Source organism: Stigmatopora argus, chromosome 6, assembly GCF_051989625.1.
Source record: "Stigmatopora argus isolate UIUO_Sarg chromosome 6, RoL_Sarg_1.0, whole genome shotgun sequence".
Lineage (NCBI taxonomy): Eukaryota > Metazoa > Chordata > Actinopteri > Syngnathiformes > Syngnathidae > Stigmatopora > Stigmatopora argus.
Window position 1 is genome coordinate 10,084,826 of NC_135392.1, and position 27,838 is coordinate 10,112,663.

Sequence of the window (27,838 nt, forward strand, 5' to 3'; positions counted from 1 at the left end):
ACTTGCTTCCTGGATGCCGCCTGTGTGTTTCACTGCGTGTGGTTGTCTGTGTGCATCATGGGAGATTGTTTGGGAGGCTCCTTAAAATAGTGCTCCATCTGATGTAATCACAGCAAACCGCACCCCCGGGCAGCAATACATGTGGCTGAGGACCCCCACCCACAAGCATGCATACGTCATGATGGGAAACAGATTCAGGCTATTAATTAATTTAGTTTAATACAGTTCAGAGCTCATGCAAGCACACACAAACACACTTTTGTCCTTCACAAGACACGGAAAATGTGCACTCGTCTTTGTACTTAAAGCAATTCGACAACTTATTGCGTAAAAATTGTAAGGAAAAAGGAAAAAAACAAAACCGTCATATTGTGCAATGGGTGCTTGTGTCATCTCAACCCCTACTCAGCCTGTTTTTTGTTTGTTTTGCTTTTTATTTTTTGATTCCCTTCACTGCATCTGTGCCTACTTAAGTTCACTTGTGCACAAATGAGTGCTCTACTTAGTTTAACAGCATAGTCCCTTTTTCACTTTTACACTTTAGTACTGCTAGTGAACATATTGGAAATATAATATTAATGCTTTGCGTGCTGGAGACGTTATAAGTTGTCAGTTCAAGAGAGTGGAACATGTTATTTATTTCATAATTTCACGTGTAAAAGTTAGGCACAAATGCGTAAGAACCACAAAAATTGTATTCTGTCTGTTTGACTGAGAAGGTAAGGTGTTTCCGCACACACATGGGTATTGCCCCCACATTGGTCGTGACATAAAAACTAAAAGTGAGTCCAGGCAGACATGTGGCAGTCTAATCCGACAGATCTAACAAGTGGCTGCTTCGCCAGTAGCTGCACTACCACCCGCATGGTTAACACTGCCCAGAAAACCATTTGGCAAAAATAAAAAGAGTCACGAGTTGGGTGCTGGGTTGTACTTGAGATCAGGCTTGTATGGTGTTCGGGTGAGTACTTTTTACCGCTTTGGTAAATGTGTTGATTAGATTCTTGTTTTACTCAATGGGTTTTTTTTCTCCCATCTAAAATGTATAACCAGAGCCATGTTTTTATCATTAATGGACATTGATGATGGTGTTATCATACAGAAACATTTTTTGAAAACAAGGATAAGTCTTATTTGAAGCTTTTTCAAATAAAACATACCCCTGATTCCTAGCGCTTGTTTTTCCCCTTATATTTGTTGGATCATGTTTAAATGTTTATTTCATGATATTTATATTTATCCTTACATTTACATGATCTGTTCAAGTGGGAATAAGGGAGATTTTTACCAAAGGTGGGCAGAGGTTGGGCCGTTTCGGAAGGTAATATTTAAATGCTGGGAGCTTTAGTTTAACCCAGTTTAATTTCCCTTGTTAACATTACCTTTAAAGAGTGAAAGGTCTAACTGCTAAGTAATCCCGGATTCTTCAAGTTGACGATCAGTGTGCAGTCGACACAGGATCTCTAAAGTTTACCCACCCTCCCGACCAAGAAAGTGACAAATTTCACCCCTGTGCTCTAAAAAAGCCAATTACTGCTTAGGGTTGAAGCAGCATAATGCAGCCAACTCATGGGATAGCTGCTCTGACCTTGTTGGCCTGCTTCTCAAAGTCTACACTTTTTTTTTCAATCTATGTTTCTCAAACTATAGGACACCTATTCTATCATCTGCCATTTTTTTGCTCTTCTTGCTTATGAGAGTGGCGCAACAACAGACCAGAAAATGGTTAGTTGGAATCAACTCCCATCAACAGATTACACATTTGGACTCGACTTCTACAAAAAAATATGTAATACATTGCACATGGCTGTTAAATGTGTCCCAGATGTGAAAGATTCAAAAATTGTGGTCAATACTGTCTAGTACACCCTGAAATGTTTGCCGTGTCATCAAAAACATACTATCTATTATACAGTTCTTCCATATCTCCCTTTAGAGATTTAAAAAAATCAGTTAACAAAATTTATGTTTATTTGGGACTTAGTGTCCCAAGCCATACCGATCCATCTGCGGCATCAATCAAATATCTAAGGTTAAGTTACATTTTATTAGAATCAGCTGTTTTTTTATATGAAATCAATACTACTCGATGATGAATCTCAGTGCGCTAATACCATGCTTGCACCTTAATGTAACATTTAGATGGTCTTTACAGTATGCAAAAAAATTTATAATTTAAAAGGACTTATTATCATTTTAACACTCCCGCTTGCGTTAGATGAATGAGCTTGACATTAATGCGCTCACACCCACTCGTCCTTTTTTCTTTCTTATTGCTCTTTCTCTCAAAAGCCATGCTGATTTTCACACCCCCTTTTTATGTTTCCTCTCTTGCAGACACTATCAGGCATTGATGTTACTTTTATGATCTGTTTTCATCTACTCAACTCCCCAAACCCCAACCCCCTCTCTGGTGGGTTGAGTGAAAGCAACGGAAATCTGATTGTCACTCAACCATCAGTCCTACTTCTGGCACAGTCTTGTCATGCACATACACACTCACACAGGCCGCACTGTCGAGAGTTTACTTTAGTCACTGGTGTGCTCTCCCAGACACGAGAGAGGAGACAGAACAAGCACCACACATACTCGGGCTGCAGTGTGATGAGATTAGCCATGGCGGGTATCAGCAGTGCTGTTTCACAGATTAGTGCGTCAGTCTGTGTTATGTTACCCATAGTTGACGGGTTTCCAAGAACGGTAGCTTAGAAAAAGGGACTGGCATAACTTTACATTTGCTTGAATTTGCTCATTTAGCCTACAAACATTATGCCTTGGCACATACACACAAACACACATCATTGTTTGTTTGCACTGTTTCTGGCTGTATCTATCTGGCTAAAAATAAATGTGTTTTTAAGTACGGCCCGGCCGCTGCACAGAGTAGTTTGAAAGGCAGGCTGAAGCAAAATAACCTGTGCCATGTTTGAAATGTCAATGATTAAATATGCCTTGTCATGTCAAGAGACTGCTCATTTTCAACTGGCATGAGTCAACATATCATTCCCTTAACCCAAACTACATTACTGCTCTTTCATTTTTGAGGGGAAAACATTGTCACAAGCTTGGCCTTATGACAAGTGAAGGTTTAAAACCCGGGAAGGAAGTCTGTGATGTAATGTTGGGCATATCAACATCCCTCAACAGTCTCATCATTTTCTGAAATTCCCTTATCCTCACTAGGGTTGCAGGGGGTGTTGGAGCCTATTCCAGCTGACTTCAGGCCAGAGGCGGGGGACATCCTGAATTGGTAGCCAGCCAATCGCAGGGCACAAACAAACAAACAACCATTCACGCTCACACTCATACATAGGGTCAATTTAGAGTGTCCAACCAGCCTACCATGCATGTTCTTGGAATGTGGGAGGAAACCGGAGTACCCAGAGAAAACCCACGCAGGCCCGGGGAGAACATGCAAACTCCACACTGTGAGGCCGACGTGCAGACCACTCAGCCGCTGCCCCCCCCAACAGTCTACTTTTACTAAATCAAGCCTTTATTGTTGATGTATACTGACGATTTTATTATTACCATTTTCGACTTGAGTTAATGAACCTGCAGAGTTGAATTTTACAAGTAATGGGCAGTGTGGTTTTTCTGCATATGTATGTATGTCTTGCCATGTGTGTAAACAGTACATTCTGGTTCTTATCTTCTGTGCATATGGGTGTGTTTATATGCTCAGTATGTGGTCATCCACATGTCTAAATACATGGCAGGCTTTTTCTATTCCTCTTTCTCCGCCCATAATCTCCATCTGTAAACGGTGGCTTCTATGATGCTCCAGTCTTCATGTCCTTAAACCGTGCCGTAAATATTTTAGCTGATCTCACACTGACCTCACTGTTTCCACACTATGTGTGTGGTGGGTATTTGTGCGTCTGTGTGTGGCTGACCTCAGAGCTGGTTTGGATTGCCAATGTTCATCAACACAGACTGAAGTGCCATGTGTTCTTGGACATGACTTTAGATCAGCCTTATTGTTTGCATGAATGAGTGTGACATCATGTGAGGGTCAAAAGAAGGGCGTTATTGTGTCGGGAGGGCCGCAAGGGTTGGAAAAAGTCTGTTTTTTAGTCCCATGGCCCTGACTGGCCTACACAGAGGCCTGTTTGTGACTGGGAGAATTAGAGAGCGCCAGGAGCCCGTGGGGCAAATGAATACCCTGTGAAATGTGTGAAGGAAACTACAGGGTGAGACACTGGGTTTTGTGTGGACCCTCTCTCTCTCGTGCACGCACTTCAATACACGTTCCCTCTCTCTTTTTCGGACACACTTCCTTTCATACACATTTGCACATGGAGGTTCACAGTTCAAATATACAGCAGCCCAAGCAGCCAGTGGAGTCTGTAAACAGCAATGGACTGAAGTGATTTACTATTTCTCGTGTGCCGTCTCTTTCAGTGCCTTCTAATGCGCCATGCCTTAAAAAGGGAACTTAGAGCACTGATTGGTAGAGATGGGTTGTAGCATAAGAAGCCACCCATTTCAGGAGTGATTAGGTGAAGGTTTTTTAGCTACATGTAAAGGAAACAGACCTCAACTTGTTGAATTTTGCTACAAATAGCATAATTTTGTTTCAAAATGATAAGAGTTGTGCATTGAAAGCCACTGTCGATGTCAGACAAGTATTGTATTTATCATTCCAAGCTTTGCAGCTGTTAAATGTGTTGCTGATTTCACCCCGAAGTGATTAATCCAATCAGTTTTGGTGTTAAGCCTCTGTCATCTGGCAATTTTGTTTATCCAAACAGCGTGAGCGGAAACAAGCCGATTTCTCGCTTTCTGTGCACATCAATGGAGCCGACACAGTCTCCGCCTCATGGGGTCTTCGGGGACCCGTGGAGGTTATAGATTGAAAGAGAAATTGTGATTTGCTCACTGTGACAGATTTGAGGCATGGCTCGATAAAGATGGCAAACCTGGAGCTTTATTGACTGACCACTAGAGCTTTAGCCTACGTCCTGAAGACCTGATCAATATTCATCAGTGCTCGCCTTTTGGACTGATGTGAATACAAAAACTCCTCAACGTGCATTCCTAATCTTAAATTGGATATTGTTTTTACATAATTATTTTGTTGAGATTCGCATCTACTTTATTTAGTCTGTTCTTTGATTCTATCCGAGATAATGTCTTTCCTTTAGACCAGCTCATTGACTTCCTTTCTCGAGAACCCTGCTGCATATAAACATAGTCAGCCCAGGAGAAGATTATTTATTTTAGCCAGAGAATCATGGTGAAGCCTGGCGGTGCACCCAACATGCAAGCAAACCTAAGATCCACCAAATATAAATTAAAAAAATAAATACAAATTTAGAACACGTCCATTGCATGCTTATTTGTGATTCTATACAAGTCTAATCAAAGCTTCTTAATGTATTTATAATAATACAAGCTTCTTGCCAGAGTAATAATCTGATAAGAAGCCATTTAAAAAACTCAAATCTTGACAGCAAATAATTAACTTTTCACTGACCTGAGAAAATGCACATGCCAAGTTTGCAGACTACATTATTTTTAAAACATGTCCTTTCAAATAGATGTGTTTATATCCTCAAAGAAGTTGCTGCACAGTACTTATCATCACCAATGAGCGATTGAAAAAGCATTGTTGTTTTAAACGATAACAGTCTACACCATATGGTTTTACGGCAACTGTAATCAGACAATGTGGAAAGAAGGAAAATGTTGATAACTGGAATCCAACATGAGTTAAAATGAAACTCGCCAAAGGCCAATCAGAGTGAGGATTCAAATATTAGAGTAAATATTCATATTTGAACCCGGTTGATTGCACAGTTAAGCATAAAGAAACAAACGTTACTTAATGTGTATTTTCAGCCCAAATTGTCTAAGGAACCTTATAAAAATGACACAAAATCAAATAAAGGTTGAAGTAGTTTCTCATAATTTAGATGAAATAGTCTCTTATTTCATCTAAAACTCCAATTTGGTGCAGCGGATGGAATTTGTGAATCATAGATTCTTCACACCCACGCCTGTAGTGATGACAAGGTGAGGATATGGAATGTCTGGGAAGGCTGACTGAGTGAACTGAGTCACAAAGTGTTGATAAGTGTGGGAGCTCAGCATGCCAGTGATCATTTATTATTTCAGAGACATTTAGCTTTATCAAGGAAAAAAGTGGATACTACTTTTTTTAATGACCAGAAGGAACTGTTTCTAGTATTTTTTTCAAACCTATTTTAACTATCTTACCTTTTACAATTAAGCCTGATCAACCTTTTTATCAATTGTGCATTGATTCTGTCCAATTAATGGGAACAGTCTCCATAGGAGGTTGATGCTCTGATGGCTATACTGAGGATGAGGCTCAAGGGATGTTTATTTTCCATACATGTTCTTCCCACTAAAAGGCCTAGAAATGGATCAAGTCCCCGTGAGTAAATATGCCACAAGGTCACCTCCCTGTCCTGGCTCCCAATGTTGGAAACTATACTGTACAGATGACTTTTTTCCCTCACTTCCCCTTTTCCCTTGAATTTTACCAGTGTGACTTAATGACTTGTGCAGGCCTCGGCACAAAGTTTCTGGTTTGAATTTTAACCAACCCCATGAACCACTCTTATTTCCTTGTTATTTCCCTCTCTTCTGATGAATAGTATTTCACCCTTCCGGCCATGCAGAATTAATCCAGTTAATGTTCGCCATGGTTTGAATAATGGTCACTTATCTGCTCCGAACATGACTATAAAAGATTTTACAGCTGTACCCTCGTCCGCTGCTCCAATAATTCTGCTTTCCTTCGAGCCAAGTTGAAAGACGAATAGGTCACGGCAGAGGAATGACATTAAGCTGGCTATTTTCAAATCATTGCATCCAACTCCCAGAAAGCCAATTCTCAGTTACAATTACAATTCTGTGTCCCCAATTTCTGGTACGGAAAAGGGCTGCCCATGAATTCATACTAGTCAATTAAGAGTGATTTTTCAATGATAAAGTGTCATAACAACATTGGTTACCTAGTTATTTCATAATATATTTCCAAAGGGATGTTTTGATCACTGGTACAGCTTTATGAATATATTGTATGTATTATTAAAAAAGAATTGTATTGTACTGGGTGGAACGGTGATTTAAGCAACTATACGCGAATGTTTTCTCTACCTTGGGTTCAAATGAGGAACATTTCACTCTCAAGACCTTATTTTTCCTCCTCAATCGCTTTGGACATTTCAGTTTGTTTTGGAATGTTAAGTGGCTCATCTGGCGATTCATTACATTCCAATCAACGCCTCAACTATTCTGATAGACCAAAGTTCCACCCAGACTTAGGCCAGATCCAAAGAAGTGCATATACTAAAATATGTTCCATTATAAAAAGAATTATTGGCTTTGCAAAAAAAGCTAAATCTGTCGGAAAGAACTCCACTTTCATCCTTCAACATTTCTGAGCGATCAGCTGTTGGTATTGGCCCCAGCTGGCTTGTGTTGATTCTACATTGATAGCCATCAGTATTGCCACATGAAAGAAGAAGAGCTTGGTGTTTCAGACAATAGCATGTTTATTAAAGTCAGGGAGGGAATGGCCTCGTCTAATACGTATCAAGATAAAATTACTGATTTATCTGTTTTCAGACTGTATATATCACATTCTTAAATAATGTCAGATGCCTTGAGGCACTACAGATATCTTGCATTTTGCTGGTCTTGCATATTTACGATATTGTCCATTCTGCACTTTGATCTATCCGATTATGCTTTTGTTAGCTTCAGAAGGGAGTGAAGCTGTTTGGCAGGCTGTCTAAAATTACCAGGCAGAGGCTCCTCAAGCTTGCCAGGAGTCCTCACAGGCAATGCTATCTGTGGTATGTCTCTCAAGACTAACCCTGCGGTTTTATTCTTTCTTTTTTGCAAAATTTCCAATGCTTTCTCCAGTGCAGGCAACAGTTTATGTGGGAAAATGGAAGTACTCAATGGCAAAATAACTGACCCCAAGCGAGTTGACCAACTCTGTGGTTGCTTCAAGCAAAGGACCCTGGCACTTTGAGCTTCTTAGTCCTGAGGAGAGGGCTGGAGTTTTGCCTAAGCTGTAATTGATGTTGCAGTATTTTTAAAGGGGCCACAATTATGAGGTGAGGGTAAGAGCTTAGGAAGTATTGCCAGCCACATGTGAGAGAGGAATCCAGGGCAGAAATCTTACAATTGTAGTGTAATGCTAGGAAAGTACGAGGCAAGAAACTGCCTACAGCAACAACAACAACAACCACAACAAACAGACATCAGTGTCTCATCTCTCTACTGCTAACCCTGACAATAATAATAATAATAATAATCGGACATAGGCCCTGTCGTCATTATCACAACACAAAAGCCTACTTGTCATCTATGATTTTATTGCTGTATTTGAAATAATCCTTCATTTTGTCAATCAAATGCTTTACTTAATATACCCTGTATAGATGATTTTCTTAGCCAGAGACATTTTCCTTTTCTATGTAGGGTTTTGCATGTTTGAAAAATCAGGATGTGTTGGACTCTTCTTCAAACCAAAAATTCAAAACCGTATTTTAACCCAAACTGTGGATTTGCAATTGTTTTTCAGTCTGTGCATTTCCATTGCTCTGTAACCTTTTTGTCCTTGTTCCAGCTTATGTCTGTTTCTTATGTTAAACAGTCCTGTTTTGTTGACAGGAACTTGCCTGCTCATTCCCCCATGCAGGCCAGCACCCTGTGGATACCCTGACCACTAGTCAAACCCTCTTTCCTCTTGCCTTGGGCCAGTTGATTCAGGGCAATAGTTTGATTCGCATGCAAATTATGTTAGAGGACCACTGCTTACCCTGCTAATTACACATGAGTTGGAACATGGATTTGCTGACATCACATTGGGATATTTGCCAGGAGAAAAAGTAAAGTAAACTAATAGAAACCGTGTGAGCGAGACTTTGGACGTAGATGTCATAAAATATAGTTTTCCATTACGTATAATATCCATATTCCATTCTACCTACTGAGTCACCAGATAATCCCAAGGGCTCATATTGTAATATACAGATAAATTCATGTTCACACTTGAACTGATGATGGAAATGTTATATTATTTAGTTAATGTGACATTACATGTTTTTGTAAGTTGGAAAGGAAATATTATAATTATTTACTGATTATTTGTTTGTTTGTTTATTGTTATTTGTGCACTTCATGGTGAAGCTTTAAATCTCATTATACTTGTGTAATGAATGACACTAAAAGCATGCAATTCATTGCAATCCTCTGAACAAAACAAATGCGTGGGGAGAACATATAACTCAATACAAGAAGCAGAAATTGGAACCCTAAACGTTGAGATAAAATATATAGACTAAAACGACTGTAAAATTAGTGTATTTAAACGGAAATACAAATTGAGACTATTTTCGTAATAAACTTTCACTTGCACGTTTATTGTGAAGGTTTAAACAGGAAGCAGTAGGGCCAATGTGTTTATCTTGAGTTAGGCTTCAGGTTAAAGGGCTGCAGAAAGGGGGACTCCAATCCCGTGGCTGCGGTACACTTCCACGTACGGAGAGAATGCGTGACGTCCACCGACGTTTTTAAACCAAACGGAGCACAATTTAACTGTATTTCTCCGGAGTGGGGAGTAATTATCGGAATTGACGCTATTTTCTGGATTTACTGCTCTCTACAATGTGGGACTTTTTCACGCGCTCCAAGTTGGCGTCTTGCTGAATGTCCTGTGGCGAATGTGCTCACTGATTGCCGACGAAAAGTGTTTTGGTTTTTGTTTGGGTTTTAGTTTGGGTTGGGGTTTTTTTGCACAGAGTAGATAGATGTAGTGGCAGCACGCAGCGAGTTGTTGATGCGATGTGGCAGGCGTTTTTTGCAAAGATTGTAGTGACGAGGTCTGGATACGGGCTTCCACGAGTCGCACTTTGTGACAAGGTAAGCACTTTTTTGGGGCGTGAATTTGGCATGTGTTTGGACTGTGATCGACTGGGATTTGGACTGTGATCCCCGTCAAATTCGGGGACTTTGAACTAGGTCTTCAACTGCATACTGATCAGAATTTCTGTTTTCTAATTCTAATTTTTCCTCACTAGATATCCATATTAGTCATTGGATCTTGTAAGAAGATTTCATCGATTTTTTAAAATGGTTTCACTAGTATAACTGCTTGCGTTTTTCTTTAGTAGACGTGTTTTCACTGATTTGTATCCCCCTCCCTCCTCACCCCCATCCCCCTGGAGCGCCCTGCTTGCTCAAAGTACCGTGCGCGTCCAGCCACATCGTCTTTTGTTGTGCGGCTTCAGTGCCATATGGGCTGGAGATGCTTGCTGGGTAAACAAGAACACAAACGGATTAAAATTACAACTGGGCATTGTCTTCATCGACGCCAACATGTGAAGCATACTTTACTATTTTTTTGTTTTCTACGCAAGTGTCGGCCTTAAAAGAACGCAAAAAGAATAAATTCACTTGTTGGGATTTCAGGATTTGCACGTGAATCTGTAGAAGGAGTCGCAAAATGTGTTTTCACGTGCTTGCAGCCTCTAAAGCAGGGTTAGGGAACCTATGGCTCGGGAGCCATATGTGGCTCTTCTGATGGGTGCATGTGGCACCTTCGCTAACCTGTGAGGTAAAATATGTATTCAAACTGCTGGTCCCGAATGCACCAATAGGAGCGTCACGTCGGCACTATGGCGCTCACACTTCCTCTAACATCAATCATCTTTTTTATTAGACTTTTCTGCATGCATATTTTCATTGATTAGCAACTGGGTAACAGTGTTGTCAAAATAATTCATTTATAGTACTGTAAAAGTGGTAAAATTACCCCCCAAAAATCACATCTCATAAATTTTGAGTATGGCTCTCAAGGAATAAAATTTGAAAATAGGAATTGTTTATGGCTCTATGTGTCAAAAAGGTTCCCGACCCCTGCTCTAAAGGACTTTTGGACTGGGAGGGTTGGCATCAATCATTCCCAGTCAACATGAATTGGATGTCTAGCTCTGTCAATGGCAGTCAAAGGCTTAACTGTCAGACCAGCATTATTCCAGGTGGATTGTCACTGAATTTAATTCACGGTCTTTGCTTTTTCCATCTTGTCGCTGATAAAATTGGGATATTTTGGTGAGGTTTCCCTCCAAAGCGTTTCATTACTTTAGGACCCCACGTTCAGTGGCTTCTGTTTGAGGTATCTCTTTCTGGCAGATGATTAAAGGGAGTCTGAAGCCCCGTTGTGGTGTGAGGTTTCCCTGGAAGCTGCTTCTATGACTCCCTCTGTTCCCACCTCAAGTGTTCTCACTTTATCCAGCAAGTTGGCACTCAGTGAATAAGTCATCCAGCTTGGTCTCAATGGTCATTTGGCTCGTGTAATGTAGCCTATCTGTGACGTAACTTTTTTTTTTTGAGTAAGATATATTCTTTCCTTTTGCCATGTGATTCGGAGAACATGTTTATCTTTCCTCACTTGATTTACGTGATGAATATTTCCGCGCGCATGCATTTTGTAATTGCTGTTGGAATTTATGATTCAGTTTAAGTTCCACTTCAAAATGGATCTCATTGCACTAGGCAAAAGAAAAAGAAAAAAAGATTCCACAGCTCATTTACGCCTAACATGTAATTAAGAATCCTTAAATGACTAGTTAATTAAGGAGCCTGCATTTTTTTATTCATCCAGCTGTAATGCAGAAAGATTTTTAAACACTTTGGTAAATGCCTTTAAATGTTATCTTTCTGAAAAGCCCATAAGCAGCAACCCTGGTGTTCCTCCAACTGTGTGTTAGATGGGGCTTGTCAAATGTGTACATTTACTTATAACAAAGAGGCAGGAGAGTGAATGGATGCAGTAGTTTAAAGTATTTATTGTTGCAGATCATACATTTGTGCTTTATGGTGTTACAATTTCTCTGTGTGCCCTACGACTGACTGGCGACCAGTCTAGGGTGTAGTCTGCTGTTTGCCCAAAGACAGCTGGGTTAGGCTCCAGCGAGCCCCGCAACGCTTTCGAGGATGGGCGGTATGGAAGGTGAAATAATGGATGAATGGTATTAAAATGTTGGCTAATTATGATAAAAAATACATGAGCAACAATCCCTGCAGACAATTATGTGTCTAAATGCCATGATAAGAGCTACGGTGCCAATATTAGACTATATATACACTCACCATCACCTGACTTCAGCTTCCGATAAACACTTTATCTTACATGGTGTTAGCTCTTACAGGTTCATGCAGGGTTTTTTTTGTAGGAGTCCATGCTCAGTAAAAACAAATGCATGTGACGTTAAAAATAAAAAGGTGACCGCTAGTTTTGCTCTTTCTACGTTGAGCTTATTGACGCCATTCTGATCATTAGTAACAGATTTGTTTCTCTTTTGACCAGTCTAATGAGCTTTCCATCTGAAATGAGTAAAGCTGGCTGTTTTGGTTTAGAGTCAAAGGATCGTAAATGCTTCCATCATCTTGTTTAGACTCTTGTTTCGGGGCTAGACTAATAAGAGGACAGGACGTTGTTTCTCAATAATGAGTTATGACAGGTGGATGGTGGCATAATTACTACTTGCCTCAGGAACACATTGCATCTGGCTTGAACTAATTGGCTGGTAATGGAAAACGTCTTTGTCAAAGCCTGACTTTTGTCAGGAACACCTCCAATCGTGTTTCAGTGTGACCAAATCCTAATCGCTATAAAGTTCATATAAATCTAAAGGCAGGCAAATGCTTTGTAGTACTTGTACTTAAGTCATTTACATCACAATAAAAGAGCGAACATAGATGTCATGCTTAACGAAAGGAATGGGAATCAAACAGGAAAGATTTGCTTTCCTTCTAGCAATTTTCCAGCGGAAGCAAAAGCAGAGCGACGTGAAAAGATTTGGCTACGGTCTGTATCCATTCTGCATTCTCTTGTCATTGGGCTGTTCTTTTCGTACGGAGCTGCCAGTTAAGTCTGCAATTTTCATCTGATTATCTAAGCACGATATGGAAAAAACAGCTATTGGACCTGCTCAATGTGAAATAAGACTCAGTTAACGGCGCTAGAGTAGGCACTTTTGAAAGCTCGAGCTAAATAGGTCAGGGCCTATTTTCCTATGTTTAGCACCATGATGTCCCTTAGAGTACACTTTTCATAGATAAAAGGAATGATAATTATAATTCAGCACTAATATAAATATATATAAAAATAAATTGCCATTTAAATTCATTCAAAACTCTTTCTGATGCAGTATTCCCTCCTCTGCAATCCTCAATTTAACACTGTTGCTCGGGTGATTATTATCTGGACTTGTTATCAACAGCATGGTATCTACATGACTTTGATGCTGTTTGTATACTATACTGTAATATCAATTATTTGTCACTAAATGATCATCAAAACTGATTATGGGCTCAGAGATATCACTCCCTTACATATTAACAGAGTATAGTGATCTGTTAATGATAACTAGAACGCTGACTGAGCTACAGTTGTTGCAGTCTTGTCCATTTTTTTATAACAGTTGTTCCTCCTGTTCCTTTTCACTTGGGTGCTTGAGAGAAGATAGTTTGTTTGAAAAACAAGCAAACCCTACAATGGCTCCCTCTTGTGAATGATCTTCTGTCCCCCCTATCTCGTCCTTTGTAAACACATGAATGACAATGGAGAGTTCCAAAAGGGAAGTTTCTGTTTGCACATTCAACACTCCTGGATAAAAATTGTAAGATAATTTGCTCAGATCCGTTGCTCTGCCGTGTTTCATGAAAATTCATTAACTCGGCGAATGTCATCCGCACTGCATGAATTATAGGGCCGTGTTTTGACTTCTTCCCAGGAGGAGAATACCTTCATTCATATTTAAAAGTGAAAAGAGCCCTTTTGACTTCCTGCACTTGACCTGACTCAAGTCATTTATGAGGCGTTAGGGATGTTCTTGTGTGTCTTGTGGAGTAAGTTCTCCAAAACATTGCTAATTGAAATCAAGTAGATTACAAGAGGAAGCTCTAGTATCACGTTACAACGGAGGGGAAATCCCAGTATGTGTGTGAAGCCTGTTGTAAATCATGAGGACACAAAGGGGGCGGGTGTGAAGGGGGGTGCTACCTCTCTCAAGAGGCTGACAGGATTTCTGCCAGGACTCGTGGTGAGGAGGTGTTTGCCTGGTAATGCACTGAAGAATGGTTATCAAACATCTGGACCTGGAGGCGGGATTTGGTGGTGGGAGAAGGGCGTAGTAGCTGTTAAGGTCACGCTTCTCCTCCTGATGTGATTAGATACGCTCACAATTCAACTTAAAGTTTGTTCTCTTTTCATTTTGAGGAATTTGTATGTTTTGTCTCAGGGTTGGGGGGTTATTTAAACAATAATTAATTGGTGATACAGCTTAAACTGTCCTCTTTGTGAATGGAGTATTGGAATCTGATGGAACATTCTGATTTTTATCTGACTTCAATCAACGGATTGCATTTGTAGCGAACCAGATTAATGAAAAGATGCCCTCTTGATGGGTTGGAACAAAAACATGCACCCACCGCGTCCTTATGTGGAATAATTTGCCCACCCCTGATGTAGAGCCCAAAGAGGAAGAAGCCAACAACAATAACAATATGGACAAATTGATCTTTTTAGTCGTAGGCAAATTACGGCTCCTCATTTTACATTATTGACAGTCAAACAATTGGATTAGCTGTTATTCAGATATTTTAGACTGGACAAGGGAGGTCTCAAAGTCTCACGTTGTTGTTTTTTTTGCTTATTCTTTTTCTTAGGGGGAACTCTAAAATTGCAACTCTTCTGTTACTCGATTACGGATCAGAATGGAATGTTGTTATATTCCCTGGACTTACACACATTGATCCTCTGATCCCTATTTCTTCTTTTTTTTCTTAGAGCGGATTAATTACATTAATTAATTACGGACCTATTGTTACTTGTAGATTCTGAGAAAGCCAATAGAGGGAGCCCGGTGATTGGACTTTATTTTGAACTTGTTTAATGTCGTTTTCGGTTACAAAACCTCTTTTTGCCGAGAAAGAAAAGAAAAAAAGCAACCTTGTTTTGTTTACTTTTCTGGATCTGTTTATATATAAATGATGAATGTGTGTATATATACCTAGAGATGTAGCCACCCAATGGTGCAGTGGATCCTTGCAAGCTGCGTTATATTTTTAAATGCAAGTTTATTTTACATACTATAGTAGTGTATACTACATGTCACTTGCAGTTTTTTAATGGCTCTTCAAGGTCAAACCCATAGGTTCGACATTGATTAGTTCCCAAAGAATGAATGCAGTGTGAAATGCTCTACTTCAAGTTCTCTAAGGATATTTGTATATGCCCAAGACCCCAGAGCAGAAATAGAAACAGCTGACCATTTGACATGCTCCCAGACTGAGTGACTAGTTTTTTTAACATCCTGACATTTGGTGCATTAGCGTGCCTTTTGAATCACTCTATATTATAAAGAGACGTCTAAGTTCTTCTCTGTCAGAGAACTGTGTTAAATTTGAATGTTGCATTGCTGTCTAAATGAAAGCATGTGGCCACTGTGACAGAAAATGGCTTCTTTGCTTTGCAAGTTTTCAGTTTACTTGACTTTGGCTTTTTCTGTCACTCCCACAAGTATTGATGGAAGACACAGTGGGCCATTTTGTGGTTTACTTATGTCTGGTGGAGTTTGTGGCTTATGCTCAGTTGTGCACCTCGATCACAATTCTGTAGAAAACTAGAGATGACAGTAGTAATAGCAGGGAAGAGATCACAACTGGGGATGAACTCATCCCATTTTGTGTCTGCCTCACATGCCACATGACAAGTTGTGACATATCCCGGAGAGGTTTTGTAGCGGACAGCAGTGATCATTCAAAACTTAAAGTTTTATCATCGCGATCTATCAGAGATATGAAAAAGACACAGCTGTGTTTTGTCAAAAATATACAGCAACCTTTGCACTTTTAATAAATGGCTGCGGTATACATAGCTGTGAATAATGTACCATCTTAGCTTTAGGCACATCTTTGACCAGCCAAGCTGTCAATGTGTCAAACAGCATGCAGAGGGTCTTTAAGCTCCTCCGTGACGAGATTCCGTCAGACGAGGAGGCCTCCGTCTGGGAAGGTAATGAGATTGTCTCCCTGTTTTTGCTTCTTAGGGGCTTTCAAGGACAAAGGCAATCTGAGTGTACAATATGGACCTCGCAGTGGAGGTGGCCTTATTGTTTTACTTTTATTGATGTAATCCACAGCCTCTCCTATTTCCCCAGGTGAGCAATAATTGGAAGATAATCTCTTTAATTTCTATGTAGTTCTTGGGAATGCGTTTAAGAAATTGGGCTCAGTCTGGTTTAGGACTAAATGAAACCTAAACAAAGACAGCACAGTTTTTCTTCACTTATTAATGATGTTAGTCATTTTAAACGGCTGCTTTTCCTCCTTATTTCTTCTGAAACTTGGAAGAAAATTCTGTCCACAGTTCTCAAATGTATCTGACATGTCATGGTAGCGCAAATGACCAGGTGATCCATCAATCTTGTTTTTTTTAATGCATTTTTACGTCATATTAATACATGCATGTGTAGATCTTGTTTACAATTAAACTTTGCTTGTGTTGTCGATCCTGCACTTTGTTGTTATTCTTTGTTGTCGGTTCCTCAGAGGGTTGTTAGCATTGTATTCGTGGACTCAACATTTTTATTGTGAGATATGCTGTGGGAGGCCTTGCCCTTTTGACCCAAGAAGACTTTACACCCCTCATGAGTAAAGACCCCATCTGGTTTTAAGAAAAAGTCAAAGCGTATTTACGGAATTATCAACAGGGATTTACTGTGCTTAGGACCAAGTAGGTGGGATGATTAGATTTCTTTTTCACACATGGATATTTCTCGAAACCGGCTGTAAGATTATTCCTTTCCCTCCTTACTTTTTAGATGATTTAAGTCAAATTTTATGGGCCTTCACATAAACTATAATGTTTCTACTTTGTTCTGATGATATCAGCTTAATGGTGATTTATGAAAGAATATGTTTCCATACTCTTGGTGTTCTCTCTGAATTGCTGAGCTCAAATGAAAAATGTTTCCACTTTGCCAATCTGAGCTGGAGAAATTAAAGAGAAATAGACAGTTCTTATTCGAAATGTCCAACATCAGCGGCGCGTTTGTAATTTGTCCAACGCCATCATTTAACTTCTTCCTTCTTTGTTTCTTATTCCTAGGAAAATCTGTGTGCATTGTAAGTGTCGCCGGGAGGATCATGCAGTGACCGCCATGCCTGTGGAAATGGAGAAGACGGTCACCAAGCTGATGTACGACTTCCAGAGGAACTCTACTTCGGACGATGACTCTGGATGTGCCCTAGAGGAGTATGCTTGGGTGCCACCAGGACTCAAGCCTGAACAGGTACAATACATCATGGGTACTGCCTAGTATTAGTTCCTCTACATTTTTCGTAGCGTTCATATAGGCGTTTCTCGTCATATATTTAATCCTCACTTTTGACTAGGCGAGTCACAATCCGTCACACTTGTGTATTAATACATTTCACTATAACAGTTTTATACCACTTGCTCTAAGATTCCATTTTATAAGAGCGCCTCAGTTTTACTTGCGATGCCTGTGGACTAAAAGGAGAACAAGGATTGCAACTTGTCCTGCAGTTACATTAATCTGTCAGTTCATTCCGCCTGCAAACATGTTTACAGTACGTTTCATCAGCCTTGCAGAAGCTTAGCTAAGCTTGTGAGATACACAAACACATCAAGTAGGCCTGTTAATTCATTGAATTGTGGATGTAGACTGTTTTTTTGGTTTATAGCCTGAAAGAAGTGTTTATGAGAGCCAATTTCTTTTTGTCGATGAGCTAAGAGTGATGAACTGGTCAATAGAGACGCTCTGTTTTTACCATTTGAGGCTATATTTCATCCCCCTCATGGGTCAAATGTCCGATCTTAAAGTCAATTAGGTTCATTTCTTGGGTACTAATGTGAGTTCACCAGCAGTCAGGCCAAAGTGGAATCTCAGCTGTGAAATGATTTCAACACATTTCACTGCTATTTTGTGATAATATTACTCTTCTCATATAAGAACAAACAACTAGGTAATCAACAATGGCACTCTCATGTGTAATATTTGGGTGTCCTCTGCACAGAGAACATAAGAGTCACAAGCTAAAATTATTTGGGGTTTCCTCTTACGGTCTTGAGGCCTGATTTCCGGACATCTTGGAAAAATACAGGCATGGACTGTTTGAAGCCAGTTAACATCATGTGATAGTAGGTCAATGCCATATGCAACACGCTGCCAGTATAAAGTTTTTTCTTCTTCTTTTTACTAAGTATACATTTTGCTTATCATTCAAGTCGTTTTGTTCTGCTATGGTTACAGAAATTACGATTTTAGACATAAAGATTTGAAAAGATGGACTTTTAAAAGTGTGGAATGAAAATCAGATCTGCTGTAAATTGACAAAAACACTTGTCTTCTGTTCTTTGGAGACAGGAATGTCAGTCACGGTCAACTAGTCTAGATCTAGTGACGGCAATTCTTACATTTTCCTGGAATCCCCCTCTTTTTACGGCCAGCGCTAATGTGATTCATCTTTGTCTTTAAGAGCAATTTGTGTGAAGCACTGCTCATCAAATGGTACCATAAAACCCAATGCTGTTTTTAATTGGGCATACTGGTGACTGTAGCTAAATGTAGCAATCATTGGTCTAGTTGCTCATAAGCCATATTCAAAGAACGTGATTGTTGTTGTTTTTTAATTAACTTTAGGGTTAATTGATTTAGACCCTCTAATTGTACTTGAATGGATGTACTACACACACATTTTTTTTTTTTTACCAATTTCCTGTGTTCAATAATAGAATTTGTCTCCACTAAGTGTACTCTGTAATGGCTTGCTTAGAGATTGTCACCACTGGGGCTGAATAGGGTCTTCTCCAGCATTCTGACCCACATCTTCAACACAAACCAGCTAAAGCTGTCACTCTACAGCTGCAATCCCATTAACCATTCAAAGAATCCCTTTCGACACAGATTGAAAAGGCACTCTGTTGTTTCATTTAATCAGCATTTGGTTACAGTTATTAATTATCACAAGCATAGTCTTCCGATCGTATCTTTAGGGCAGTGGGCTTTTCACCTCCCAAATGTAATTGTTATTTTTGGAAGCACTTGGGATGTGAACTTCTGCATTTGTACTGTATAAGCACTTCATATCGTGATTGATGCTGGACACACCTCTTTCAGCCATCTGCAACAAAAGGCGATGCCAACAAAAGCAAAGAAAAGGAATTTGGTTACGTTTCTGACAAGAGTGACCTGCTATTAATCTTTCTGAAAAATAAACATGCTTATGGAACTCTAAATGAAGGAAGTGCCCGGTCTTGCCTTTACGAGGAAGGGATTCCCTGTCAACTGCAAAAAGACATATGATTGTTTGAAAGTTTAAGAACAAGTGTGGTCAGAATACATTCACGTGACAAGGGAATGTGTTATTGCCATGGACAAGGTTTGTAGATCCATTCATCTGACAGATGGGTTGTTAAAATTGCCCTGACCAAGTCGATGTTATTGATCACATTTTAATTCCAATGATTTGCTTCATAAATCTTAGTCAAAGAAAATTTACCTACTGTAATCTGATCTGTTTACCGTACACTCATCCTTACAGTATTTGACTTTTAGTTCCCCTGTAAATTATCTTTTACCTCGAGGCTGTGTTTTAAATTCTGTCATTCTCGTGACGCCTCCCCCACATCCACTTACATTCATGTTGGAGTGCCCGACCTCCATCATACCTCGACCCCCTGTTCCAGTGCAATAGCAAGACTACCATAAATAACTGGGAGATGACATTCATTGTCTGCCTTTGCAATGCAAAGAATGTCTTGGTAATTTGGAACGGACAGATTAACATTAATCCTGTTTTTGTACACCTCGTTCTTGAGCTCACACATTTCTACATGCATATGTGTTAATCACTTCTTATCCACGTGTGTGGGTGAACGCACATGTGACAGCTCGGTAATACATTCCCTTGTCCATGTGAAGAAACAGAAATGCAAGGTTTCATTAAGTCTTTTCTTATGGACCATAAATCAAAGTGATTCCAGCTGTGTGTGTGTTTTACCCGTGTGTGTGCGAGTCCTCTTCTGATCCTAAATCAAAATTATTTCAGGCCTCAATGGAACTAAGAAAAAAAGAAAAGAAAATTGGTAGCAGTTCAATGCAACCAACCATGTAATTGCCCAAAAATTTTGTCCGATAGAGCTGACCATTTTACAAAACAGAATTTTTATTAGGGTCAAAAGGGGGGAAAGATTTACAGTAACAAATGGTGGAACTGAACGCGGCTGTCCTCCTACCTAATATTTATTTTATACGGCTTCTAACATCCAAATCCATTCTCTCATGTGTCTCCGTCAGGTCCACCAGTACTACAGCTCCCTTCCTGAGGACAAGGTGCCCTACGTTAATAGTCCGGGAGAAAAATACCGAATCAAACAGCTCCTCCATCAGCTACCGCCCCACGACAACGAGGTGAGGGTCCGAACTGAGCCCTTCCCCCATTACCTTCGGTCGTATCCATCCATCTCCCCCATCCTCCCTCCTCTGGGCAAAGGAGAGAAGAATTCCATTAGTAAAATGTGGCTTGTGAAACTCTTGTTTGCTTTGGTGCCTGGTAAATGTTCAATAAGTATGTTAAGTAGAATTATAATTGAAAACTGTCTTATCGCCTTTGAATTACTGTACTAAATTGGTTTTGCAGACTTGTGAGAGAAGAATTAATCGGATTTTTTTTTTTTGTCTTATAAACGTAATTTAAAAGAAGAGAACTCTTCTTGAAAAGTTTTGGATTATATTTTTTTACTTTAAAAGAGGCCAACTTAATACTAGATGATCTTATTTTGCATGTTCAGGTGCGTTACTGCAACAGTTTGGACGATGAGGAGAAGCGGGAGCTGAAACTCTTCAGTAACCAACGGAAAAGGGAAAACCTTGGCCGTGGCAACGTCCGCCCTTTCCCCGTCACCATGACGGGTGCCATCTGTGAACAGGTAGAAATGTTAAAAAACGTGATTACAACATGAAGTAAATGTTGATGGTACTGTGGCTGCAGCCAGTCATCACACTTTTAAATAGACTTTCTGGTTGACGGAGCAAAGAAAGGTCAAAAATGTGGCATGACAAATTCAGTGATTTATGTGACAGACATAAGGAGCAGACACCTCGCAGTTTGAAGGTCCTGAGAACATGAAGTGATGTACAGTATGTTCTACAGAAGGGCCAGAGATATATGTTACATGTCTTGAACTTGGCCTTTTGCATGCCACGTTATGGAATGCTAAGATGGATGGCACTTTGATGATGAGATAAACATTTGTGATGGGTGTTTCACGAGAAACACACATGCTGCAAACACAGTAACTTGGAAGTCGATCAATTAAACAAAAACATCTGACATCGCAAATTATTCTCTAATTATTGGCCATGAAATATAACTTATGAGAACTAAATGTAATATATAGGCAAAGAGCTCTTGGTAATTTACATCCCAATTTCCAAAAGATGTTTATCCCACTTTAGATTTAATGCATACAGTATTCATTTGTGTTCAAAATAACTGAAAAATAGATCATGGGATTATGCGCACATTGCTTTGAATTTGGCCACATAGGCGGAAGGAAGTCTTCTTCTCTCTTCTCTCTAATTCATGGTTGCCTTCCTAATTAACTAATTTGTCACTAATGCATGTAATACAGTATGACACTAATCAGGCTACATCTGATTTCTTCTCGCTGACTTTCATTGCTAGATACTCTACTCAATGTGCATCTGATTTTTATCCACTTTGGGATGAGGTGTGATTCATCAAATCAATAATTGTCACATCAACCGTGTAATGCTCATCCAGAAACAAAAAAAACAGCCAATTATTGTGATATATATGAAGCATTCAGAGGAAGAATGCATCCGGTGCCTGGCCTATTGGAGCATTCGATAAACATTTAGTTGACAGCTTTTGTTTCACATTTGCTCCTCAGACATTGGAATAGGCACACAGAGCACGTACATGAAGGATAAGACTCTTGAGTGTGTATTGATTGAAGCCCGTCCTTCCCGACTGACTCCATACCGCTGCAAGCCTTGTTTGTGTTAGACGAACTGATTATAACTCTCCCCTCGTCGCCATCTCCTATCCGTCATCTACCTTGACTCCTGCCTGTTTGGATCTCTCACCGATCCATCCATTTATCATTTCTCTTTCGCTCGACCAGTGTCCATTCAAATTCCTCTACCGTTGAAGGTCACATGTGTGCGCACCCTTTCTCAATTGACTTTTCATGACAAATACATAAAAGAATAAAGAGCTTTGAAAGGGGAATTCAATTAAGAGAAAGGATTGTGTATTGGCGCTGTCAGGAAAAGTTCACATCTCACCAACCTTTCACCTCTGTTAAAGGATTGGTTCGCAGATGAACATGATCTCTAACTGTGTAGTGCTGCTCAACTAGCACCATAATTGGAGAGGGATTCTATCACATTAAGTAAAAATGGGGCTATTGTAAAGAACCCTTGATCTTTGAATGTTATTCTCAGAGTACTGGCTGGATCCCGCAGGTCCCATATTGAATGTTCTCCTCCCATTCATCATTTTTATGGTTAAAAAAAAGGTTTTTTTTTTTGAAAAATTACTGCAGTGATTGACACATTCATTTTTCAAGTGATTTAAATGTCAAAACTGTTTTAGTAGCCAAGATTTCATTAGACTTGAAATTTGGCTCATCTAACCATCGGATGCTAGAAATAATGAGGAACATTCACTTATTCATTTAAACATATGTTAATTCTTTCAAACTACACTGTCTTCTACTGAGGACATTGCCAGAATTTTTCTTGAGGGCAGAATTAAAAAAAACACAACTGTTTCTTGTGTACCATGTGCATGTGCCGTAAATATATTGAGGTTAAACTGCATCTTATCCATCTGTTGTCAGTGTGGCGGCCAGATAAACGGCGGCGATATTGCGGTGTTTGCTCCCCGCGCCAGCCACGCCTTGTGTTGGCATCCGGCTTGCTTCGTGTGCAGTATGTGCAACGAGCTCCTGGTGGACCTCATCTACTTCTACCAAGATGGGAAGATCTACTGCGGCCGACACCATGCGGAGAGGCTGAAACCGCGCTGCACAGCTTGTGATGAGGTAGACGCCAGTCATGAGCAAGTCTGCATGCGGATAATCATGTGCTGACACTTCACCATGATTAACACACACACACACACACACACACACTGCACATTGCTTAAGTATGCACTAAACTGCTGTCATATGATGCTCACTGGTTTTACACACGCACGCACACACACTTTTAAACTTGATACATTTTCCTTAGCTCTAATAAATCTGCTGACAATTATCATAAATGTCCCTCTCTAAATGAGGACACTATTACACTCCCTCCTTATAACATCTGTCTTAAAATATGTGCTGAAAAAAGAGATAATTTAACATCACATGATTGCCCAAGTTGGTTTTTATCGTCAATCATATTTTCAAAAATCAAACGTGAAACTGTATTTCAAGTACTTGAAGCTCTTATTAGTATTCCTCTCTTTGCCATTGTGTTGTAATTGCTAAATAACAAGAGGCAGGCGTCTGGAACTCGTAGTTGTTCTATTGAATTTAATCACAAATATATTATCCAAGCGAATGGTTAGCGCGTTGGACTCACAGCTCTGGGGTCCTGGGTTCAAAACCTGGTCAGTCCACCTGTGTGGAGTTTCCATGTTCTCCCCGGGCCTGCATGGGTTTTCTCCGGGTACTCCAGTTTCCGCCCACATTCCAGAAACATGCATGGTAGGCTGATTGGACACTCTAAATTGCCCCTAGTCAGCCCGGAGTCAGCTGGGATAGGCTCTACCACCAAAAACAGACTTCACCTTGTCCACTAGTCAATGACATTTGTACTGTGGTTTTAACCCTGTAGAACTTGTATTGAACAGATCTCATCTGTTTCTTCTCAGATCATATTGGCAGACGAGTGCACTGAAGCGGAGGGCCGTCACTGGCACATGAAGCACTTTTGCTGTTTTGAGTGTGAGACTGTGCTGGGTGGCCAGCGTTACATTATGAAGGAAGGAAGACCATACTGCTGCTCCTGCTTTGAATCCCTCTACGCCGAGTACTGCGATTCCTGTGGAGAACACATTGGTTGGTACACAGCACTGTCGCACACCCACTGCGTCAAGCCTTTGCGCTCAAACTGCAGGGAAAGAAATTGCAAGGCCATAAGACCCGCAACTTTAAATAATGAGATCCATGTAACGGGAGACCAAAGCCAGCACTAAATTCAAGTGAATTCAAAACAAATTCTCTCATCTGACAAATGTAATGGGCAAACTTGAAACTATGAAAAAACCCTTCCTGGAGAAACAGCTGGCAGCCATTACCCAACAAATAATATTGACTCACTTTTTGGCTGCTAGTACAAATTCATCACAATGAAAAATGTTTCATTTGTTCATCACTGCTAAAGTTCCACTTCAAATTGCCTCAGAGTGCTGTTTTAATTAGTCCCTTGTTGTTTTTCTCAACAATGCATTTTGTGCCACTTTTCTCACTTTTAAAATTTACTTTTAGAGTGCAGCCTTTTTGATCAACTCTATCTTGTAACTAGTTGTTTTGACCTATGTGTTCTCCCCGCAGGCATTGACCAAGGCCAAATGACGTATGATGGGCAGCACTGGCACGCCTCTGATGGTTGCTTTTGTTGCGCTCGCTGCAAACGCTCCCTGTTAGGTCGACCCTTCCTGCCCAAGCAAGGGCAAATCTTCTGCTCCCGCTCTTGCAGCTTGGGCGAGGAGCCCAATGGCTCGGACTCCTCAGATTCGGCCTTTCAAAGCGCTCGCTCCACCAGAGAGTCCAGGCGTAGCTCTAAGGCGGCAAAGAGTGGCGGTGGGGGGAAGGCAGAGCCGTTATCTGGCGAGGTGGACCCGTTGTCTTTACAAATGGACCTTCTCAGTCTCTCCAGCCAGACCCCAAGTTTAACACGTGAGCCACCGACCTGGCAGAACCGCAATCAAGTCATGGACGGTTACAAATTTGAATCCCCACCTACATCGGCGGTGAACACGACTCCTCTGCAGCTCCTCAGCCAGTGCAATGTGAGAACATCCTGTAACCCTCCCTACACTGGGCAGAACAATCAAGAGCAGGAGCCTAGGGTCACAGAGGACAGCGGTCTAAAGAGACCACCAATCTCCGCTCTGAAGGGTCACTCTCTGAACGAGATGTGGTTTCAACAGCCAGCTCCAGATGATTACTATCCCCCGAAGCTAAGGACCCAGAAGAGTTTCACTGAGTTTTCTCAGCTCACCCAGCATAACAGCGGCTTCTCCACAGACAAGCGCTCTATCAGTTTGCATGGCTTTCAGAAGGACAGAGACAGAGCCCCTCCACCAGCCCCCCATGTGGCCAGAAGCAGGAACCCCATCAACGCACTTAACTTCACCGAGCAACTGACGCCTCTGGAGCAGACACCCAGAGGATCCATGGAGTCATTGGCCTTATCCAATGCGACAGGTACGTGCTGGCATACTCGCCATTTTAGCTCGTGACACTGAAATGACCTTAACATTTTAATCCTCATCCCTCACAGGAAACTCGGCTGAAGGAGGTGGAAAGCGACAAGAACACCTGACTCATTTCTCCATGCCCGATCTGAGCAAAGATTCTGGAATGAACATCTCGGAGAAAAGCAACATGGATACCCTTAACTCCTCCGTTCAATTCCGGAGCTCTGACTCTCTTCATAGTGTCAATGGTGGTCAGCCGTACATGGAAATAAATCCCTCCAGGTCCTCACAGGGCCAGTTGCAGTACTGCGATCCCTCTGGGATTGGGGTGGGCAGAAATGTGACTCGTGTACCATCTGGATTCACCTACCAGGAGGAAGATAGGATGTGTTTGCCGAGCAGCGCCAACGCTGCTCGCCTGCCACCCATAAGTGAACAAAGAGTGAGCGGCGGTGGCGGCCGCAACGCGAGAGGAGCGAGTGTCAGAATTGACGTTCCTGAGGAAACTCCCCAGAGACGCAGACACCACCATCACCACCGCTCCAGAAGATCCCGACGTTCGCGTTCAGAGAACGCTCTCAACTTGGTCGCGGAGCACCGGGCGAGATCTCACGAAAGACCGCAACTTTGCGTTCGAGAGGATTACGATCGCTTCCCCCCACCAAGGAGCGCCAGGGACCAGTTTGGAGGCGGAGGAGGGAGATATCAGCCTCAAATGTTCAGACCGTGTCCCAGAACCACATCCGACCTCACGCTCCAGAATCCCGCAGCCGGCCGGCGCACAGGTTTGAATCAGTACACCTGGGATGACTATGACGATGACTGGTGCTCCACCTGTTCTTCGTCTTCGGAATCCGAAGACGAAGGTTACTTCCTTGGCGAGCCGATACCCAGACCCCTCCAGATGCGCTACCTTAGCAATCAGGAGCTTGTCCACAAGTACAGCACGGGGATGGGAGGAACCAACCGCGGTGCACAGTTGAGCACGCACAAACGACGAAAAAGCAAGAATTGCATTATTTCGTGACATTTTGACGTCCATTCCAGCTTGTCTTAGCTGATATGCTCCATCTGGAGAACAGATGGGCAAAGTTTCTTCATAGAGTTGTGAATCAATACTCAGTAGCAAACTGCAGTCGGTCAACAGTGAAAACACAGCAGTATTTGCATGTGTTTTTCATTCATTTTTCGCATGCAGTTTTATCCAATCCATCATCCGTTTAGATCGTTTTATTTTTTTTCTCCCAATAGCTGCTGTGCAATTATTATTTTCATGCGTCTTGCCTGTTTGGTACTTTTTATCTTTTCATGATTTGGTTATAGATTAGGCTGTGCTTTTGTATTTGCTTCACAGCATGTACATAGTTAAACAAACTAATAATTTCACTTAAATTAAGGAAGCCTGTGTAAATATGGTTGTAAATGAGGCCTAGCATATTTTTTTATATTTGGTATGGCTGTATTAAATATATCTGTATATGATATGTAGATATACAGTAGATAATAAGAAAAACAGCTTATGCATGTGTGACCTGACTGAGCTGGTTCTGCTTTTAGAATAAAGGATTAGTATTTCAGCGAGTCATTTGATTGACACGTTGCGTTCGTTTCTAAAGAGCGTGTAGAACAAGTACATGTCTGTTCAGCTTTTCTCCATGTGTTTGTTGAACACATGAATAATGATGTGGAGTAGAGATGGTTTAGTCATACATATATGCGAGATAAAGGCGCATATATTTTGACTCTCGGGTTTATTGCATCAGCACTTAAGAATGGGAACTTCTGCCCACTGGGATTTTGTGTTACAATTTGCATAGATGGGAAACGCAATCTTACTGAAGAATTGAACTTTTTTGGGGTCAGATCTCTCTCTCTCTCGCTCTCTCGCTCTACAGTTGCAAATCATTTTAAAGCCGCTAAACAAGCCACGCCAATTCTGCTAAAAGCTAACAATTTGTTCACATATGTAACATCTTGTTTTAAAATTAAAACAAAAAAAATGATTTTAGTATGCTGTTTGTTTGTAGAACTATTTGACACCCGTCCGCAACAATGATGAAACAAGGTCTGAATAGTGTTAAATGTTGTGTACGCGTGTTTTGGCTCATCTTCATAACCGAATTGTTTTATAAATACTATTTACGCAGGAAACAGGGTGTTCTTTAGGGCAAAACTGCTGCGTGATTGACAATCTACGACCACAGATATAAGTGCTCTGCCGCAGCTCCACCCTTTCATTCCATTGTGGTCTTATGTGGTCTCAAGACATCCAGATGATAAGGGCCAATATGCCAAACTTGAGGCTTCAAAA

General features: G+C 40.9%; 1 protein-coding gene across 3 annotated transcripts; it reads left to right on the top strand.

The window, feature by feature from the left end:
* Window positions 1-829: 829 nt before the first annotated feature.
* On the top strand, window positions 830-27,530 carry prickle2b (prickle homolog 2b). 3 transcript variants are annotated; one of them, XM_077602330.1, is made up of 8 exons: window positions 830-961; window positions 17,165-17,348; window positions 20,379-20,492; window positions 20,873-21,010; window positions 22,952-23,155; window positions 23,977-24,163; window positions 24,659-25,534; window positions 25,611-27,530. In XM_077602330.1, exons 1-8 carry the CDS (start codon window positions 951-953, stop codon window positions 26,552-26,554), a joined length of 2,658 nt encoding a protein of 885 aa, XP_077458456.1. In that variant the 5' UTR covers window positions 830-950; the 3' UTR covers window positions 26,555-27,530. The 3 variants fall into 3 exon arrangements, with proteins under 3 accessions (XP_077458456.1, XP_077458457.1, XP_077458458.1); XM_077602331.1 differs by lacking the exon at window positions 830-961 and adding an exon at window positions 9,451-9,909; XM_077602332.1 differs by lacking the exon at window positions 830-961 and adding an exon at window positions 16,120-16,214.
* Window positions 27,531-27,838: the final 308 nt, after the last annotated feature.

Excerpts from the sequence above, each read along its gene's own strand:
- prickle2b (XM_077602330.1), top strand. Across the intron at positions 20,493-20,872 it reads TACCGCCCCACGACAACGAG|GTGCGTTACTGCAACAGTTT; the intron begins GTGAGGGTCCGA and ends TTGCATGTTCAG. Across the intron at positions 21,011-22,951 it reads CGGGTGCCATCTGTGAACAG|TGTGGCGGCCAGATAAACGG; the intron begins GTAGAAATGTTA and ends ATCTGTTGTCAG.